We start from the raw sequence: 22023 nt of genomic DNA on the forward strand, positions 1-22023 counted from the left end.
AGGAGGGATCTAAAGGAAATTTTTTTTTTTTTAATTCCTTAGAAATCTCCACTTACCTTCTCCCGTAGCAGGTTTCTGTGATACAACCAAACAGACCCAATCTTCACCCATCACGGCGGGCTCCATTAAAAAACCTTCAAGGACTGGGGTCCCTTTTTATCAGGGTTCCACTGCCCTGGACCTGTATAGCACCCTGTCAGTAAGCCTTCTGGCACTGCAATCTGACCAAAGCACTGAATCCCAGGGTCCAGCTCTCAAAAGAGAAGCGTTACAGGTAAAACCTCGTTTCTTCCGCCCCAAGGCCCGGGTACCAACTACTTTGGCCTCAATGGCACTTTGGATGGATCTGGCTGCAAAGGTTAGCTCCAGCCTGGAATAGTCCAGTGGAGCCTCTGCATAGCACATCTTTACTCGTGACCAACACCTAAGACACTGGGGAAACAACAGAGGTACTCCAAGTAATGGGAGGGGTTATATAGGGAGTAAACTTCCTGTCTTAGGGCGTGCCAGTGTCCATCACCTAAAGGTGGCCTATATACCCATATAGTTATTACTATGGCTCTGTGTCCCGTGATGTACGATAAAGAAATGTAATTCTGTGGAATCACTCAGAAGTGTGGGTGTGAAGAAAAAGCTGAATCTTACTAAAACAAATCTGACTTCTTTGGGGTCTGGCTAAGGCTAAACCTAAGTATTACAGACAAGGCTGGATAGCATTGAGACCTTAGGAGGAAGCACCTAACCCAGGTGTTATCTGTCCAAGTAGCCTTACTGAGGTAAACTAATGAGGGCTTTTTTTATGCGTAGAGAGAATTGTACCTGCATCAAGAAGCCTGCATGAGTTTCTGGAGAGAGACGATATTGCAAGACTTTAGAGGTTATTCCGGGTATAGGAAGTAGCCAAATCCATTTGTTACAAAAAAAACAACATATGTATGAATGGTTCATGTGGTCATAACACAAGGCTTAAGTATTCTTTAATATAAAATAATTGTTTGAGTAATCCGTTAGGAAAAGGAACTAATCTCTAGAATTAGAGCATGGGGTTTCGTGATTCTGATCAGAAGGCGATGAAAAAAAAAAAATTAGGAAGTAAAGATATAACTCTATATAAGAATTTTTGGATCCCTTGCTGAAAATCCAGGTTAGGGCTGCTTGTGGCATAAAAGCACACATAGCACACAGATTCTGTCCTCCCCTCTTCCCCCTTTACTCCTAATAGCCTCCTTCAAACTTACCGATTGAAGGAGGCTATCTTTTTGGTGACACTTTGAACATTATTAGAGATGTTACTGAAAAAAAGTAGAATTCCTACACAGAGGACACTCAAGAGTCTACTCCTCAAAAACCTCTACACCCCCCCCCCCCTCTAAGCACAGAGTGCTTTGTGTTTCCACTCAGGCTGCGTTACCAGGCTGTGTTTCCACTCAGGAGTATGAGACTTCTTTTATCTGTAGCTTAGTTGACCAGGCTTTAAGCCATAAACTTCTATGTATGTGGATAGAAATCAAAGCTACCCTGGAGATTTGTGTGATGACTACTAGTAAAGTGTTAACACATAAAATAGAAGAGGAAGTAACCTCTGAAGGTGCTCTGATCAAGTAGGATCCTGAAGAACAAGATTGCATTTGTTACACATGTTCAGGTCAAGGCAGCTGCAGTCTGACAGATAGACAAAACAACAAATGTGGACTGAAGAGCTGGACCTGCCAGCCTAAAAAAGAGCTCTCAAGAGAGTTTCAAATCTTCTATGTATAAGATCCTTAAGATAAGGATATAAGGATACCTTTTGATGAAATTGTGAGATGTTTATTAAAATATAAGACTGTTGGATCTGCTATTGGTACCATACATCTCACAGCAAACCATGTTTCTATAGGATAGAGTTTTGTGATGATTTTTGGAGAAGAGAACATCTTTCCTTAATTGTACTTAATAGAAGTGGTTAAGTATTAACGCCAAGTTGAAAAGTTTTCACAGATGTGAAATACATTCCAAACATGTCAGTTATGACAAAAACGGTCAGAATACGGGGGAAATTGTGTCTTACCTGTCTACACTACATGGGAGGAGTGGCGTGCTGACGTCATCGCGTTGTAAATCTGAGTAGACGGGTGTTCGCAAGCCGACCGGCTTTTAAACCTGGATGTTTTATCTTTTACTTCTTGTAAGTGTAACCTTTTAGTTTTAATACATTTGTATGATAAAACTTACACTATGGTGAGCTCCTTTCTATTTTGGGTAATACCTGGTCTACATCCATGACCACTGAATGATAGAGTCTCCCTGGTCATTTGCCGTGTGTTTTTACTTCACCAATCAAGTATCCTTGAGCTGTTACTTCAAAACCCCCTGGATAAAGGCCCTGGCTGGGCAATAGCCGCAAGCTTATGATAGCTTGCCTTCTGGTAAGCAGGCATTTTATGTGGTGGAGGTGCACGATTTTATGGTGGTGTTGAAAGTCATTTCAAGAATTCACACATCTGTGTTTTATGGACTAAATTTATTTCACAATTTTTGGTGTTTAGAGCCATTTTTAGATTTATGCACAATTATTTGTGGCATATAGATTAATTGTACATCACATTACCAATTCAGCGCGGCTCCGTTCTATTACTAATTTTGTACATGTGTGTATCTCACTTCTGAGCCACTGCTTGTTCTTATTTATTATTTTATTCAGCGCAGTCTTCTTTTATATATATTTTAAGTTGCACTAAGTGTCAAGGTTAGTGCCCATGCAGTATCCGAAGCAACATTACAGGCCATCCTTACAGCGTGGGGTCCGGATACTATTTCTAATGTGTTAATGAGGTTGCACCAATCCAGATGAACATTTTCTAATGTAATATATAGAAAACAGCAGGGAGATGATTTAGGAGTTGATCGAAGATATGGAAGAGAAATTTTCTAAAATAATAGGTGTTATGATCAATGTCTCTGCAAAGAAGAAGAGCTCCATCACCTTTGGATACTATGAAGAAAACCCCAGAGGACTCAAGGGATGAGGGATAACTATAAGGGAGGCTCCCCGGGGACGGGGGGGGGGGGGGTTGCCCTCAAGAGCCTTGCCAGTGTCTAATAACACCAAGTACGATTAAGATATACAGTACACCCCTCACATTTTTGTAAATATTTTATTATCTTTTCATGTGGTAACACTGAAGAAATGACACTTTGCTGCAATGTAAAATAGTGAGTGTACAGCTTGTATAAAACAGTGTAAACTCGCTGTCCTCTCAAAATAACTCAACACACAGCCATTAATGCCTAAACTGCTGGCAACAAAAGTGAGTACATCCCTAAGTGAAAATGTCCAAATTGGGCTCAAAGTGTCAATATTTTGTGTGGCCACCATTATTTCCCAGCACTGCCTTAACTCTCTTGGGCATGGAGTTTACCAGAGCTTCACAGGTTGCCACTGGAGTCCTCTTCCACTCCTCCATGACAACATCACGGAGCTGGTGGATGTTAGAGACCTTGCGCTCCTCCACTTTCCCTTTGAGGATGCCCCACAGATGCTCAATAGGGTTTAGGTCTGGAGACATGCTTGGTCAGTCCATCACCTTTACCCTCAGCTTCTTTAGCAAGGCAGTGGTCGTCTTGGAGGTGTGTTTGGGGTCTTTATGTTGGAATAATGCCCTGCGGCTCAGTCCTTGAAGGGAGGGGATCATGCTCTGCTTCAGTATGTCACAGTACATGTTGGCATTCATGGGTCCCTCAATAAACTGTAGTTTCCCAGTGCTGGCAGCACTCATGCAGCCCCAGACCCAGACCATGACACCACCTTGCTTGACTGTAGGCAAGACACACTTGTCTTTGTATTCCTCACTTGGTTGCCACCACACACGCTTGACAGCATCTGAACCAAATAAGTTTATCCTGGTCTCATCAGACCATAGGACATGGTTTCAGTAATCCATGTCCTTAGTCTGCATGTCTTCAGCAAACTGTTTGCGGGCTTTCTTGTGCATCATCTTCAGAAGAGGCTGCCTTCTGGGACGACAGCCATGTAGAACAAATTTGATGCAGTGTGCAGCGTATGGTCTGAGCACTGACAGGCTGACCCCCCACCCCTTCAACCTTTGCAGCAATGCTGGCAGCACTCATGCGTCTATTTCCCAAAGACAACCTCTGGATATGACGCTGAGCATGTGCACTCAACTTCTTTTGTTGACCATGGCGAAGCCTGTTCTAAGTGGAACCTATCCTGTTAAACCGCTGTATGGTCTTGGCCACCATGCTGCAGCTCAGTTTCAGGGTCTTGGCAATCTTCTTATAGCCTAGGCCATGTTTATGTAGAGCAACAATTCTTTTTTTCAGATCCTCAAAAAGTTCTTTGCCATGAGGTGTCATGTTGAACTTCCAGTGACCAGTATGACAGAGTGAGAGCAATAACACCAAATCCACCACACCTGCACCCCATTCACACCTGAGACCTTGTAACACTAGCAAGTCACATGACAGCGGGGAGGGAAAATTGCTAATTGGGCCCAATTTGGACATTTTCAATTTAGGGGTGCACTCACTTTGAGTTATTTTGAGGGGAAAGCAAATGTACACTGTCATACAAGCTGTACACTCACTACTTTACATTGTAGCAAAGTGTAATTTCTTCAGCGTTGTCACATGAAAAGATATAATAAAATATTTACAAAAATGTGAGTGGTGTACTCACTTTTTTGAGATACTGTATATACAAATAAAATTCCACAGTACCTTTTCATTATACCACCGATAGTGAAGTGTATAAATGGACAGCCATTACGCCTCAAAGTCCTGGAGGTTACCCCTGGGATCTATTCACCTATTGTTAATAAGCAACACTAAGCTGCATTGTTTTGCTTTTATGTGTATGGATTTCATAATTTGAAGAAGCAACTCTTTCTCTATATCAATGAAGTCTTCTAGAACTGCTGAATTGTGGCGTATGACAATTAACTATATATAACGAATACCCGGATTTCAGCCTTGCATCTCACATGAATGGTTGGACTTAGATTTCTTAGACTAGTGGTGGTCAACTTTTGAGGTATAGGGGTTGTATATAATATTAATTAACTGTAATGCTACAGAACACATTGACTGAAAACTTACAACAGGTAATTGTCAGAGGTTGTGCTACAGGAGTAGTTGCAGGAAATCTGTAGGAAATAAAGACTGCTAGTGTGTTACACGAGACCGCTAAAGATTAATGATTTTTAAAGTTGCTTTGTAAATCAATGCTGCCATTACTAACTGCTGGGGACTGAAGGCCACACTGCAAACAACAAAGGGCCTTATGTGGCCCTCAGGCCACAGGCTGGGCACCAGGGCCTTAATTTGTTAAAGTAAAATGTTACTGCAGCCACTAAAACATTAAATAACATTAATGTACAGAAACCGGTAGCCTAGTGCCCATCCTGCTTATACGTGTTTTAAACATCTATCAAATGTTATGCCCACCTATATGAAGAATGATGTATGGACATATTTGGTAGAGCTACATGACAATTTATAAAAGTCCATGCAATCCTAGAAACTAAGTTGAGAAGGAGGATGCAATATGTACACTGCACTGGCATTTGTAGTTCTTAATCTAAAACTCAATTTTTTAGGGTATAGCATTTTCCTGGTTCTGTCAGCCCGTGCTACTTTCAAAAACACCACACAGAAGTCTAGGAGAAAATCTGTAAAATGCAAGTAGATGCATGCACAGGTCACAAGTTCCAAAGGTGACTGGGATCAGGCTTTTCTAGTGACAGTTGAACAAGGTTACAGAGAATAATTAATAAATTACATTACCTTGTTTCACAAATTTCCATTCTACAGAAACTTATAATACGACTACAAAATATATACATAGGCAGCAATATGCTTACCTTCTTCTGTGAATGTTTGCCACCAAGCATTTTATCTTCTTCACTAGAGTCTAAGATTTCAAATGTTTTTGAAAGACAAGGACCTTTGTTTTCCCCCTGAGCAGACTTTTCCTTTACATTGGTTAACATCATTTCGAGAACCGATGGAGAACCTTCTTCACTAACATGTAATTCAGTGTTCCCATGGCCATCATTGTCTCCAATCTTGAGATCTAAATAAGATGTATGCCCAAAAAACATTAATTGTTTAATTATATTTTATGTGACCAATGCTGTAAAATGAAACTAAGGGGAATCAAAGTTTGTTTTGAAGAAATTACACTTTGCTGCAATGTAAAGTAGTGAGTGTACAGCTGGTATAACAGTGTTAATTTGTTGTCCCCTCAAAATAACTCAACACACAGCCATTAATGTCTAAACCGCTGGCAACAAAAGTGAGTGCACCCTTAAGTGAAAATGTCCAAATTGGGCCCAATTAACCATTTTCCCTCCCCGGTGTCATGTGACTTGTTATTGTTACAAGGTCTCAGGTGTGAATGAGGAGCAGGTGTGTTAAATTTGGTGTTATCGCTCTCACTCTCTTTTCAATCTGCAGTACTGTAATTTTCTGTAAAATGCAATGCAACATAGCAATTTGGGGAGAGTTCTGTACACAGCTGGTGTACAGAACGCCCCCCCGAAATGTAATTTCCTGCTTCTGCGATTGGCTCACTGATTTTCCCAGAAGTCTGCACTAGGATACAAATCAGTGCACAAAAATAACTGCATTTTTATTTTATAATTTTTTTTTGCAAAAGGTGAACTTATCCTTTACAGCATGAAATCTTTTGTTTTACCTTTGGTCCTTTGTACAGCTTGTAAAAATCCAGTATAAGGCTGTCCAAAGACATTAGTAAATAAATGATTCAAAGGATTTTCCCTCCATTTGTTAAGCAAATAGTCATGCATTATTGTATCTCAAAATGTATCAGAAATCCTCAGAGGCAGCACTTATCCATGGAAAACACTAGACTATCAAAACATTCCTTCCTTTAAGTCAGCTTTTTTCCCAGGTATGCACTATCAGCGGGGGATGTATGTATAGTTGAAAACGCTTATCTAATATTTAGGAACATTTCTTATATCCAGGTTTCCTAGTAAAATGAAAGTTAGCAGCAACGCACAGTGCAACCTCACGTTTTTTGTATACTCTCAATGAATATTACAGAGGTAATTTTGTAAAAATAGTGCTGAACTACCACCAACTACAGACGCCCTTTTATCAACAATTTGATAATTGAATTTTTCCTGCTAATGTGTTTAAACTGAATTAAATAATGGTACAATCGTAGAACAAGTGACACAAGATGAAAGTGTGGGTTGATTTACTAAAGGCAAATAGTCTGTGCACGGCATGTGCAGTTGATCTGGATCATGCAAGGAAAAAAAAAAAACAGCATTTTTGCTTGCACAAGATTGGATGATAGAAATCAGTAAAGCTTTCCTTAATTTCAAAGCTTCCCCTCAGATCTAGAGCAAGTGGACTTGCAGTACACAGTATGTTTGCCTTTAGTAAATCAACCTCAATGTGTTCTATGCAGGACTTTCAGGAAAATAGTTGGTCTGTGAGGTTGAATTATGCTTGCTTAGGGGGTATTCATTCATGTTTATACACTGATCACTTTAACAAACAGTTGCTGAAAATCACCGTAATCGCAAAAGTGGCACTTTTAAAATTGAAAATTGTTACTACCTTTTAGAACACTGCGATACAAAACTAGTGCACATACAAACCCCATGTAAGCTTTTATGTATGAGAAAAAAATAAAAATAAAATGTTTATTTAGCTTCTGTTAGAATGTTGTTTCAAGATGAATCAGGCATGCCAGCTATGCTCCAAAAATATAAATGGTCTACTTGTAAGCTGAGCACGCTTTTCAATCAAGACATTGGACATCAAACTAAACAGAACAAGTGGTTTATTGATGGATTATTGATGGACTATGCTTGAAAATGCTTTATGGGTATTAAAGGAGCTCACAGGCTAAAAGTCTTTTGTTTACTTGTTTTATAATTCTGCCTAGGATTAGAAATGATTTTATTTGAAACGAAAATCAGTACAGTTTATACAATGCATTTTCATGCAGCCATTGGCTTCTTTGGTACAACTTAATGGGGGTTATTTACTAAAGGAAAATACACTTTGCACTGCAAGTGCACTTGGAAGTAAAGTCGCTGTAGATCCGAGGGGGACATGCAAGGAAAATAAAAAAACAGCATTTTAGCTTGCACATGATTGGATTATAAAATCAGCAGAGCTTCCCCTCATTTCAGATCTTCCCCTCAGATTTACAGTGACTGCACTTTCAAGTGCACTTGCAGTGCAAAGTGGATTTGCCTTTCGTAAATAACCCCCAATGTGTTATGTTGGATAGTAGCAGGAAAACCTAATTCTAAAATGTGATTTACCAAATAAAGCACATTGTATTGCATTTGCATTCCAACAGAACTACAGTGCAGGAAGTCCCTAGAGTAACAAACAAGATAGGGACTGTAGGTTTGTTCTTAAGTTGAATTTCTATGCAAGTGGGAACAGGTACATTTTTTAAGTGTAGCTTCAGCCAAAAAAAAACATTTTTAAGCTTTTTGGGTAGCACAGGGAAGGGTTAACACCCCTGTAACATTTGTTTTGCTGTCTGTGCCCCTGTTCAAAAGATTTCATCTCACTTTCTGTGATTTTCTGTCATTCTGTCATTTCCCAATGACAATTGTTTTTTGAAAATTTTGGGTTGCTATGGAAACAAGGATTGGTGATAAAGCTTCAGTGGAGTTTTTCCCATCATAACTCTTATGCCCTGTACACACGGTCAGACTTTCCGACGGAATATGTATGATTAGAGCTTGTTGTCGGAAATTCCGACCGGGTGTGGGCTCCAAAGGACTTTTTCCATCGGAATTTCCGACACACAAAGTTTGAGAGCAGGCTATAAAACTTTCCAACAACAAAATCCATTTGCGTAAATTCCGACAGTGTGTGGACAATTTCGACGCAAAAAGTGCCACGCATGCTCAGAATAAATTAAGAGACGAAAGCTATTGGCTATTGCCCCGTTTATAGTCCCGACGTACGTGTTTTACGTCACCGTGTTCAGAACGATCGGATTTTCTGACAACTTTGTGCGACCGTGTGTATGCAAAACAAGTTTGAGCCAACATCCATCGGAAAAAATCCATGGATTTTGTTGTCAGAATGTCCGATCAATGTCCGATCGTGTGTACAGGGCATGACAGGAGCAAATTTCCCTTCCTAGGGGTAGATTTCCTCTCACTTCCTGTTGTCTGCCTCCTTTGGAAGAAGAAGTCGTTTGTAAGTCGGAAGTTTGTAACCCGGGGACCGCCTGTACATGGTCATTTAAATCTATTTGGCAGCAGGTAATATTAGATTGATATTCAAATATTTCAGCAGGGTGATATAGCAATTCATATAGATCAGGCTTGTGTGTTCGCTAAACATGCTACATACATATATGGCAAGCCTGTAATATCTTTGTAACAGGCCTCTGAGCCAAACCTATTCATCCTATAGGGCAAAACAGAAATGGTTGGGGAAATTATTGCAATCAATGTAAAATGCGGTTATCAAACTGATATCTAAATAGGCAATGTTAAGGTAGAACAATTTCAGTGATAGGCCAATTTTTCTGATTGTTAGTATTTAAAATTTTGTCAAAAGCAACCTAATCTGGTTGTTTTATGCACATATGCTTTATGGTAAAAAGTTCACAAAGCCCTGACCTCAACCCTATTAACTGCTTCCGGACCAGCCGTTGCAGTTTTACTGCGGCAGGTTGGCTCCACTGCGCAAAACCACGTTACTGTACGTGATCTCGCGGGGCCCGGATAGAAGGCGCGCACGGCCGCTGCACAGAAGGGGTGCCGATGCTCGTAGCCGACGGTCACGATGACCGCTGGCCACGAGCGATCGTGACCAGGAGACACAGAACAGGGATGAGTGTGTGTAAACACACACTTCCTTGTTCTGTTCTGACAGGAGTGACAGATCGTGTGTTCCTGTTAGCTAGGAACCACGATCTGTCACTTCTTGTAGTTAGTCCCTCCCCCTGCAGCTAGAATCACTTCCCAGGGAACACAGTTAACGCCTTCACCGCCCCCTAGTGTTAACCCCTTCACTGCCAGTGAAATTTTTACAGTAATCAATGCATTTTTAATCGCACTGATTGCTGTATTAATGCCAATGGTTCCAAAAATGTGTCAAAATTGTCCGATGTGTCCGCCATAATGTCGCAGTCACAATAAAAATCACAGATTGCCGTCATTACTAGTAAAAAAAAAAAAAATAATAATAAAAATGCTATAAATCTATTCCCTATTTTGTAGACGCTATAACTTTTGCGCAAACCAAATCAATATACGCTTATTGCGATTTTTTTTTTTTTACCAAAAATATGTAGAAGAATACATATCGGCCTAAACTGAGGATAAAAATAGTTTTTTTTATATATTTTTGGGGTATATTTATTATAGCAAAAAGTAAAAAATAATGCGTTTTTTTTTTTTTTTTTTCAAAATTGTCACTCTTTTTTTGTTTATAGCGCAAAAAATAAAAACCACAGAGGCAATCAAATACCACCAAAAGAAAGCTCTACTTGTGGAAAAAAAGGACGTCAATTTTGTTTGGGTACAACGTCGCACGACCGCGCAATTGTCAGTTAGGGCGACGCAGTGCCGAATCGCAAAAAGTGCTCTGGTCAGGAAGGGGGTAAATTATTGCGGGGCTGAAGTGGTTAAAAAAAAATTGCAAGCCTTCTTGTCCAACTTCAAAACCTTACCTAACAAATGCTCTTTGGGCTGGATATGCATACATTTCCACAGACACACTGTACACTGGATCAAATTCCCACAGAGAAATCTTTGGAAAGCCTTCCCAGTAAAGCAAAGGCTGTTATACAGTATCTACAAAAGGTAGGAGGGGGGACTCCATATACATGCTCATGACTCTGGAATGGGACATCCAACAAACTCATAAGAGTGATAGTCAAGCTTGCACACAATTTTCTATATTATGTAGGTGTTTCTTCCTTTATTTTCACTTTCCAGGACCAATCCCCAATAATTCCTTTTTCATCAATTGTTCCATCTCTGCATATTAATTAGTAGAGTATTGCACACAATGCACTCTTTATAGTTACCAGGGTGAACTGATACCAGTATATACTAATTAAGGACCAAAATGAATAATACTACAAATTTTTTATTCCCCATATAGACAACCATCACCCGCCCTCCACTCTATCTTGCTTATCTACCTTTCAGCAAAAGTATAATTATATTTTTCAGCATGATGTTTCAAAAACCTGGGGAAAGCACAGCTGTGTTATATCTGGTACAGTAAAGTATTTTCTTATTTCACATAAAACAATTCTCCATATCCCATGCACTGACACAATCCATAGAGCATCATTTAAGGACTATGTGAGTCAGATGCAGGAGTGGACACAGCTGGGTTCCTTTCTTTCAAGACACACATGGATTTATGAACTCTTCCTTTAGCTGAAAAGATGCACACTTCACAGAAATAGGTCAATGAACTGCATTTAAGATAAACATGAAGAAGAACCAAACAGTGGTTTACAAGCAAGAACTGTGTCACACCTAAAAGTGTCAAGTTAATCCATGTACTCTAGCTGGGATAACTGTTTGTACACTGCAAGCATGTTATTGGCAGGGTTCCCAACAAGAATGTTCACATCCAGTCAATAATTTATATCATTGTATTTTAAGAATTACTTGTATTTTCATTTTCACAGACTCTCTGGCTTTACTGAATGTGTATCCCTAATGCAGACCATACACACAATACATTTGTTCAGTATAACAAATGTAACAAAAAAATAATCATGCTTCTTGGAAACCAATTTTACTAACTAGGCAGCTCAATTAACATTTTTTTTTTTTTTTAATCAATAACAAACAATCAGTTCTTAAAGCATCTCTCCAGAGCTGGTCACCTCTCCCTAGCCGCAGGTAACCACTCTCGTCAGCTTGTCACTGCTTTGTACAGGCTGAGTGGCCGTAACTGTCTGGAACAACCTGAATCCAGCCGAAGAAATCCTAAGATTCTTGCTGCAGGAATCTGCTGCCAACCTAAAATTACCTGCAAGAATCAGGCCTAGGGGAGATTTATAAAGAAGAGAAACACACAAAGCCAGTGTGAAACTCAGCACTAGAACCTAGGGACTGCAGAGTGGTGTATAGAGCCCATAAATCGTGTTAATTATATTTAAAAACGTCAATCTTTAAAAGATGAAAAATAAATAAAAAATGAATGAAAGTCACTCTTGGTAAAAAAAGTCTAAAGGGTTAACCCGATGAGAAAGTTTCTGTGGTATTTGCTGCTAGTGAAGGCGAGGCTGCTTTGGGCGTGGGTTAGGGACACGAAAACTGTAAAAACAAGGAGGGCAAGGAAAGGGAGAAAGGTGCCAGGCCACTCCTAGTGCAGCATCGTTTTAATAAACGCTTGCAAAGTAATAACAATGTAAAAAGCACTCACATATTGCTCAATGGGTGAGGGCTTGCCAGGTGCAGCAGTGAAAGAAGCCGCCGGTGGATCCTGGGATGTTCGCTACGAACGCCAGGTGTCAGCTGAAGCCTCGAGGAGACTCAGGAAGACGCCGGCTTGACGATTAAGAACGCTTTTCGTAGGCAAGGCCACGCCTCCTTCATCAGCTGGTTATCGAGCGCTGACCTTGGCTTTAATTAGGGGATGCCGCAGGACCTGGAAACAGCTTAGGCTGGATTAACCCTCACAATATCAGTAACCATTGGGATCAGAGCATTGATTAAAAAACCTTATATAGAAACATGTAAAAAGTATAACATATATAAAAAATAATAATAGTAATAAATAATCTACATTTGGGTGGCAGATATATATATATATATGTGTGTGTGTGTGTGTGTGTAAGAAGGCCAGTATGGTGGCCTGAATTTATGGGAGGAGCCCGGGGGTATATAACCAGCCTGCTCGTTTGTGGTCCTTGTCGGTTTCCTATGCACAATATACCACGTCACTAGGCCGACTCTTCAAAAACTCATTAGCGTCCGTGAGTTCCTGCGTTCAAAGGTTTTCGAGGCTCTCGTCTCCATTCGCAGTTAAGTACAACGCGCCTGGCTCGGCTGACGCAGGTAGGGTTTTCGTTTGACTTTTTCATTTCACGCATTGTTAGATATCTTGTCACTAAACCTCGATATCAACTTACGAATCATTCATAAAAACCTTACACATAGCCGCAACGTCTGCCAATCACTTGCAACATTATCATACCAAACATTTCTTCGTTTTCATGTACCTTACACCGATGCGAATGCACCTTCGTTTAGGCGTGTCTCACTGTTTTATGCTCCACAGACAAATCGATGTCATTCGCAAATTTTCTGTACACTGATCGGTGCCATATCAAGGCTAAACAATTTCAAACCATTTCAAACCATTTCAATCATTTCACTCTCACGTACCACTCTCCAATTCGGATCCAGTCGCATCCACGATGCACCGATTCATTCCGGTGTGCCCCAGTTGTTTACAGCCTCATTTCAGTACATGCTCCAGAGTCACGTTCGTTGTCAGTCGCAGGTTGCGGCTCACCGATTCATGTCTCTGTCATGGCACATAATTTCACTGTCATGTATCACGTTCCAAAACAAATCCGGTCGCATCCAAGATGCACCAATTCGTACCGGCATTCCCCAGGTATTTTCCGCCCCATTTCAGTACATGCTCCAGAGTCCGGTTCGTTGTCAGTCGCAGTCGCGGCACGACCGATTCGTGCCTATGTCATGGTAAACATTTTTTTACTCATTTCACTGTTACGTATCACGTTCCGATACGAATCCGGTCGCATTCAAGATGCACCAATTCGTACCGGCGTGCCCCAGGTATTTTTAGTCCCATTTCAGTACATGCTCCAGAGTCCGGTTCATTGTCAGTCGCAACAGCGGCACAACCGATCTTGCCTCTGTCATGGCAATCAATTTTATTTCACAGCCACATACCGCTCTCCGATTCTAATCCAGTCGCATCCGTGATGCACCGATTAGTTCCGGTGTGCCCCAGTTGTTTTTGGCCTCATTTCAGTACATGCTCCAGAATCCGGTCGTTGTCAGTTGCAGTTGCGATGCGACCGATCCGTACTTCTATCATGGCAAAAAAAAAAATAAATATATATAAATATATATATATATATATATATATAAAATAAATAAATACATTTTCGTGCCTCTGTCAGGGCAAAACATTTCATTCATTTCACTGTTACGTACCGCGCTCCGATCCGAATCCAGTCGCATCCGAGATGCACCGATTCATTCCGGTGGGCATTAGTGTTTCTTCTTTTGCCTCATTTCAATACATGCTCCAGAGTCCGGTTCGCTGTCAGTCGCAGCTGCAGCATGACTGATTTGTGCCTCTGTCATGGCAAGACGTTTTTATTCATTTCATTTCATTTCATTCCACTGTCGCACTTCAATTACACCTCCTTTTTCCAGCAGATTCCCGGAGCCGATCCAGCGTCAGCCCGTATCCCTGCTTGGTCTCAGCTGACCCTGGACTAGAACAGCATCTACATGGAGCGACCCAGCTCATCAACCAATCACTGTCCCACAACACACTTAAGGCTTACCATACAGCCTGGAACGCCTTCAACAAATTCCTCGTACTTTGCTCTGAGAAAACAGACATCAAGCTATACTCAGTTGGCCTTATCTCATAATTCTATCCGGCTTTACTTATCCGACACCCAACATTTTCTGGCCTTATGAGACCCAGCTAAACCATCCTTGTTTGCATTCCCATGCAATCTGAGCCATCTAAAGCGGCATCCAGAAACATCAACCGATAGTCAATACCAAACGTCTACCTATAACAAGTGCCATATTCAGGGATATGTCCACCATCCTGACTACTTCTCCATTTGGTCTTCTCCCCAGCCTGGTCCTACAAGCGGCCATATACCTGGCCTACTATGGGTTCTTGCGGCCTGGCGAGTTCACGTGCAGCAAACCCGCAGGCCATGTGCTACGTAGATGTCACTTGGTTCACTACCAAGACCACTTCTTCCTCCACCTTGCAGTTTCTAAAACCCAGCAGGCAAGCCCCGGGGTAGACATCCACCTCTATAAAACTAACAATATCTAGTGTCCAGTCACCAAACTCAATCGCCTACTGTCACTCCTGCCTGAACAGTCTTACACTAGTCCCCTTCTACCTTTTCCAGTCAAACCCTTGAGTGCCTGCCAGTTTGTGAAACGCGTAAGGATTCTTCTTCGCAGCCTACACTTCAACCCAACCAGTACTCTGGTCACTCCTTCCGCATTGGAGCAGCCTCGGCTGCATCCCACCATGGGGTCCCAGACCATGTCATTATGAGACTAGGCAGGTGGAAGTCTGCCTGCTTCGCCCGGTACATCCCCAATCCTCAAGTGGAGATGGCACAGGCATGTGACCTCTTGTGACATTTGTACATCCCAGTGAGCGAGAACATTTTAGGAATGGAATCCAGTAGTTTTTTTCTTTTGTGTAACTTGCTGGGGGCTATGAGATTTTTAACATTATTGGCTCTTTTAAACACCATTTTAGGCTGGGAGGGGGGGGGGGGGGGGTGTCATACGTTTAAGGTCATTACAAAGAATCCTCCAATGTTTAAGGAAATTAAAAGAATCTTTCTCTGCCCAAACTTATTCGCCACCCCATACTTTTACTACCCACCAAAAGTCCACAAGGACCCACTCCACCCACCGGGTAGACCCATCATAGCAACTATAGATGGCCTCACCAGCCACCTAGCAGACTATGTAGACTTCTTTCTACAACCCATCGTCCAACAGCTCCCGGCTTATATACAGGATTCTAGTCATCTACTAGATACTCTGAACCATTATGTATGGAACACTGACTACAATTGGGTTTCGCTAAACGTCATCTCACTTTATACTTCAATTTCACATGATGTAGGTCTACAGGCTGCCCGTTATTTTCTATGCAAAGAGGAAACTATGAATGCCACCCAAGCAATGTTCATTCTTCAAGCCATGAAGTTCATCCTACACCATATTTACTTTGAATTTGAACAGGAATACTTTTTATACACCAGAGGTACAGCGATGGGCGCCAGCTTTGCCCCCAGTTATGCCAATCTCTTCATGGCATACTGGGTGGACCATCTGGGCTGAGAATCCCTACTCAAGCCATCTGGTCTATTATGGCAGATATATTGATGACTTTATCGTCATCTGGCAAGGAGATACTAACTTAATTGTGAGCTCATATTTCTTGATCTTGAACTATTCCATGATCAAGATTCCAAAATATGCTCCCGTACCCATTTTAAACCCACAGCTGGTAACTCCTACATACATAGGAAAAGCTGTCACCATAAAAAATGGATTAGCAGCATTCCATACAGTCAATTATGCCGTTTAAAACAAAACTGTAGTTCTATCAAGGACTATAAAACACAGATTCAGGTCTTAACCTCCCTGGCGGTATGATTATTTCGGATTTTAGGTGCTGAAAGCGGTACAATTATTTTGCATGGAAATTTGGCGTTTTATATTGTAGGCCTGTAATTCTTAACAATAACACACTTAAATCTGTCCAAACAAGAGTCTAGTAGATATCCCGGGTATGATGAAGTTTGAAACACAAAAACATAAATTATAATATAATAAATAAATATAAATAATTAAAAAAAAAAAAAAATATAATAATAAAATAAATTTCCCCACGATTCACTATCGCTCAATTCTGCAAGTGTTCTAATTTACTATCGCTGTTTTCTAGCTGATCTAAAGCCACTTTTGACATAAAGGGACACTTTTTGGTTGCTGTGGACAATCTCCAGTTTCCAGGCAGAAAGAACAGTATATATCATATAAAACTGCATGCAGGGCATGGGCCAAAGCACTGGGGACAAAGATTACAATACTGTATGTGTTATGGTTTTTACATTTTTTGAATTTGCCGCCAGGCTCTGCCCCCGTGCGTCACGCCGCTCGCAGGGAACGGAGCCTGGCACGGAGAGGCTTCGGAGGAGACAGAGCCCACGGACACTGCGGGGGACATCGCAGGATCCTGGGGACAAAGTAAGTAACGCTGCACCAGGATCCTGCAATGCAATCCCGAGTGTGGCTCGGGGTTACCGCTAATGGGACTGAAAGAGCCCCACCCCGAGGATAAAGCCAACAAGTAAAAAACAATCTAATAGACTCATCTTCATTCCATAAAGGCCCCATGTTCATTACCAAGCATAACAACGGGCATCAGGCTATTAAGAAGACTCTCCTTAAACATTGGGGGATTCTTTGTAATGACCCTCAACCTATGACACGCACCCCAGCCTAAACTGGTGCTCGAAAAAGCCAATAATGTTAAAAGTCTCATAGCCCCAGCAAGCTAAGCAAAGGACAAAAACCCCTCCTGGAATACATTCCTAAAATGTTTTCGCTCACTGGGATGTACAAATGTCACAAGAAAAAATGCCTTACTTGCTCACACGTGACTCATGGGCAAAAGACATTCTCTCACTCAAAAGGTAACACCTTCCCAATTGAAGAATTTCTAACATGTTCCACCAACTTTGTCGTCTATGTTATGTGGTTCGTACCATCAGGTCGCTTTGCACCAGATTTGGGGAACACAGGAGGAGCTTGAAAGAAATTTACCCTAAATGTAGCATTCCGGGACATTTTCTAGCCCATCATGATAGAAACCCTGCATTGCTCAAAGTTACAGCCATCCAATCCATCTCCCACTCCCTACCTGAAGGGTAAAGGTTCAAAAAAGTTCTGTGCACAAGAGACTTACTGGATCTTCAAACTCAATAGTCTCTCACCTGAAGGCATGAATTGGAAGTCAGCACGATTCTTTAACATCCTCCAGCACCCTTAGCCCTTGCCCTTCCCCCATCCAACCCCCTCTTTTTCACCCGCCCCCCCCCTTTTATCCTACACCCCTTCCCCCCCCCCTTTGCTGCCATTCCCCACCCCCCAACTTTACACTGGAAACCTATCCCTCTCAGTGTATTCTACATATAATTCCAAACATTACATGTTGATATATATTTTTCATATCTCCTGCCCTAATGTGGAATGTTTTATTATCTAACACGTGTTTAAGTTCACTACTACCTTTGTTACTACCATTCCATCTCACTAATCGAAAATTCAGTCCATAATTTTTACAAATTGCTATTATATTTCTACATACACTGATTGGTATCTGACATACACTTATTACTACCATTTTTATTTTTATTTCTAATTGTCCTATTCTTTTTCCTTCTTTTTTTTGTTTTACATTTTTTTTTTCTTTTTTTCTGTTTGTTATATTTTTTTCTTATTTATGTCATATCACTTAATTTTTTTTACATTTCTTACCCCTTATTTTCCATATTTATTATATATATTTTGATTGCGATTTTTATTTTTATATCTATTTTTATATTTTATTACTTTTTATTTCTTCATCCATATACTCTGTATAAATATATAGATGTATATATATTATATGTTTTTAATTTCATATTTCAATTAGAACAACACACCCTGCCATCATATTATTATTTCTCCTGGGTCTTGTTTTTTCTGGTTGTGTATATATATATATATATACACATACATACATACACATACACACACATACACACACACACACATATATATATCTCTATCTCTACCTACATCTACATCATAAGAATGTCAAATGTAGATTATTTATTACTATTGTTATTTTTTATATACTTTATACATGTTTCTATATAAGGTTTTTTTAATCAATGCTGGACTCCAAAGGTTACTGTTATTGTGAAGGTTAATCCAGCCTAAGCTGTTTCCAGGTCTTGCGGGGTTGACTGCATCCCCTATTTAAAGCCAAGGTCAGCGCTCGATAACCAGCTGACGAAGGAGGCATGGAATTGCCTCCGAAATGCATTCTGATTGGCCAACACAGCGGTAGGTGGCACTCAGGTTAACAGCTCCGAAACCTTTCCACGCCGAGAGATCCAGTCGGCGTCTTCCTGAGTCTCCTTGAGGCTTCAGCTTCAGCTGACACCCAGCGCTTGTGGCGAACATCCCAGGATCCACCGATGGCTTCTTTCACTGCTGCACCCGGCAAGCCCTCGCCCATTGAGCATTATGCGAGTGCATTTTACATTGTTATTACTTTTCAACTATTTATTAAAACAATGCTGCACTAGGAGTGGGCTGGCACTTCTCTCCTTTTCCTAAGGGAAATTTACCCTCCGTTTCTTCTGGTGATTATTGTCACAGCAAAACAAGGCGAGAAGAACAAACCTTAGAAAAAGGGACACCTGTTCCAATGACAATTTAAAAGAGGGGGATTTCCTCACTTTGGGGAGATTTCCTCTTATTTGCTATTGCATATCTGGGACAGGAAATTAAGAAACAATTCTCCACAGGCAACAAAATATAGCAATTGTTAACCCTCCCCTACTCTATCCAAAAAAGAACAAAAAAGATCTTTAAATATACTTTAAAATGCATATTTATAAAGAAATAAATGTGACACATACCAAACATTCGCTGCTTTAAAAGGAAGGGCCCTAGGAGTATTTGTGTCTGAACTATAATTGTAGACAGCACAAAATGTTTTACATGTATTACTGAATCAATTTAAAGACTTACCTACCGGCCACTGTATAAATACGTCATTACTCAACCAAGGTATCCATCTTTAGGGCCGGCGGTTCTGTACATGATAATGGTGGTCTCTGCGGCGGGTTCGCCGCGAGATCACCGTTATCGGCGGCGGGAGAGGTGCCACCCCCCTCCCGCCGCTCTCCCGCGCCCTCCGCCGCTTACTGGAGCCGTCGGTAGCGGCGGAGGCGATCGGGTCCTTTCACTTCCTCAGTATGGAGACAAGTGAGGCTAAGATGGCGCCCACCCATCTCCATACCATAGGACGGCTGAAGTGACATCATTACGTCAGCTTCGCCCACTTGTCTTAAAGGCACTTTTTTTGTGTCATTTTTTTAAACGATTTTTTTTTTTTTTTTTGCATTAAAGTCTGAATATGAGATCTGAGGACTTTTTGACCCCAGATCTCATATCTTTTTTCTATTACAAGGGATGTTTACATTCCTTGTAATAGGAATAAAAGTAATCCAATTTTTTTTCTTTAAAGCAGTGAAAAAATAAATAAAATAAAGTAAAATAAATAAAAAAAAAAAAAAAAATTTAAAGCGCCCTGTCCCAACGAGCTCGCGCGCAGAAGCGAACGCATACGTGGTAGCGCCCGCATATGAAAACGGTGGTCAAACCACACATATGAGGTGTCGCCGCGACCGGTAGAGCGAGAGCAATAATTCTAGCCCTAGACCTCCTCTGTAACGCAAAACATGCAACCTGTAGAATTTTTTAAACGTCGCCTATGGAGATTTTTAAGGGTAAAAGTTTGACGCCATTCCACGAGCGGGCGCAATTTTGAAGCGTGACATGTTGGGTATCAATTTACTTGGCGTAACATTATATTTCACAATATAAAAAAAAAAATTGGGCTAACTTTACTGTTGTCTTATTTTTTTATTCAAAAAAGTGAACTTTTTCCCAAAAAAGTGTGCTTATCATACTGCTGCGCAAATACGGTGCAAAAAAAAAGTATTGCAATGACCACCATTTTATTCTCTAGGGTGTTAGAAAAAAAACAATATATAATGTTTGCGGGTTCTAAATGATTTTCTAGCAAAAAAAAACGGTTTTAAACATGTAAACAACTAAAATCCAAAAAGAGGCTGGTCTTTAAGTGGTTAAAGATATTTATTTATCACATACAAAACCTGCCAATTAACAGAATGACTCTTTATATTTATTGAGCGGTTTCTTTTCATAATAGGGGTACTCTACATGTGTGTTTTACTAGCTGTATTAGCATTTTATAGTGCGAAATACAGACCACAATATGTGTGAAATGTGCATCTGCAAGGCAGCTGTGCAAACTATAATTGTGACAGATGCATGCGGAGTGGTGAATGAGCAGCTGAAATGAAAAGGATACTTTACAGAAGAGTAATAGCTTATGTTTGATTACGATTTAACTAAATACACGTCTTGATGAATACAGTTTATATTGGAAAGTGTCAAAAAAAAGTGACATTTGTTTCAGTAATTTACTGTCTTTGGGAGGACTTAAGATGACAATTCTCTAAGGCACATACACAACAGGTTCTAAACTAATCAAGTTGCTTCATCTGAAAGAAAGAATTTATTCAAGATGCTATTTTCTGACACAATTTATAATCATTATCCGCAATTATTCTACAAGAATAACACATCCAGATATCCAATTTACTCTGCTACATCAGAAAGTTCAGGCAGAGACAAGAAAAAAAAAAATGTACATATAAATTCAATCCTCTTCAAACTCACTCTTAGCTATAAAAGAAATGTTCCAATCTATGAATATTTTAAATATTCATGCCTTTACTCAGGCCCCCTCCTTTTACTTCTGTTTATTCTACCAGTTTTGGCTGGACAGCCTAACCACTTCCATACCGGGCCTATTCTGGCACTTCTCTCCTACATGTAAAAATTATTTATTTTTTTGCTAGAAAATTACTCAGAACCCCCAAACATTATATATGTTTTTTTTTTAGCAGAGACCCTAGGAAATAAAATGACAGTCGTTGCAACTTTTTATGTCACATAGTATTTGCGCAACAATTTTTCAAACGCGTTTTTTTGGGGAAAAAAAAACACAGTTTCGTGAAATCAAAAATAACAAAACAGTAAAAGTTAGCCCAATTTTTTTTGTATAATGAGAAAGATGATGATACCCAACATGTCACGCTTTAAAATTGCGCACACTTGTGGAATGGCATCAAAACTTTGGTACTTAAAAATCTCCATAGTCAATGCTTTAAATTTTTTACAGGTTACCAGTTTAGAGTTAGAGGAGGTCTAGCTAGAATTGTTGCTCTCTCTCTAACGCACAAGGCGATACCTCACATGTGTGATTTGAACGGCGTTTACATATGCGGGAGTGACTTACGTGTGCATTCGCTTCTATGCTTGAGTACACGGGGACGGGGACGCTTTAATTTTTTTTTTTTTTTTAATTGTTTATTTTACTTTAATTTTTTTTTTTTTTTTT

The 22023-nt window shown here is 40.3% G+C and overlaps 1 protein-coding gene across 4 annotated transcripts in view; it reads right to left on the reverse strand.

Moving 5' to 3' along the window:
- The window catches only part of MAP9 (microtubule associated protein 9), a 170442-nt gene that overhangs the window by 92967 nt on the left and 55452 nt on the right, over positions 1-22023 (reverse strand). For all 4 annotated transcript variants that reach the window (XM_073605597.1, XM_073605604.1, XM_073605579.1 and 1 more), the window contains one exon: positions 5862-6073. In XM_073605597.1, coding sequence (XP_073461698.1) covers positions 5862-6073 — 212 coding nt within the window. The remainder of the gene's footprint in view (positions 1-5861; positions 6074-22023) is intronic.

Source organism: Aquarana catesbeiana, linkage group LG01 (assembly GCF_042186555.1).
Source record: "Aquarana catesbeiana isolate 2022-GZ linkage group LG01, ASM4218655v1, whole genome shotgun sequence".
Taxonomy (NCBI): domain Eukaryota; kingdom Metazoa; phylum Chordata; class Amphibia; order Anura; family Ranidae; genus Aquarana; species Aquarana catesbeiana.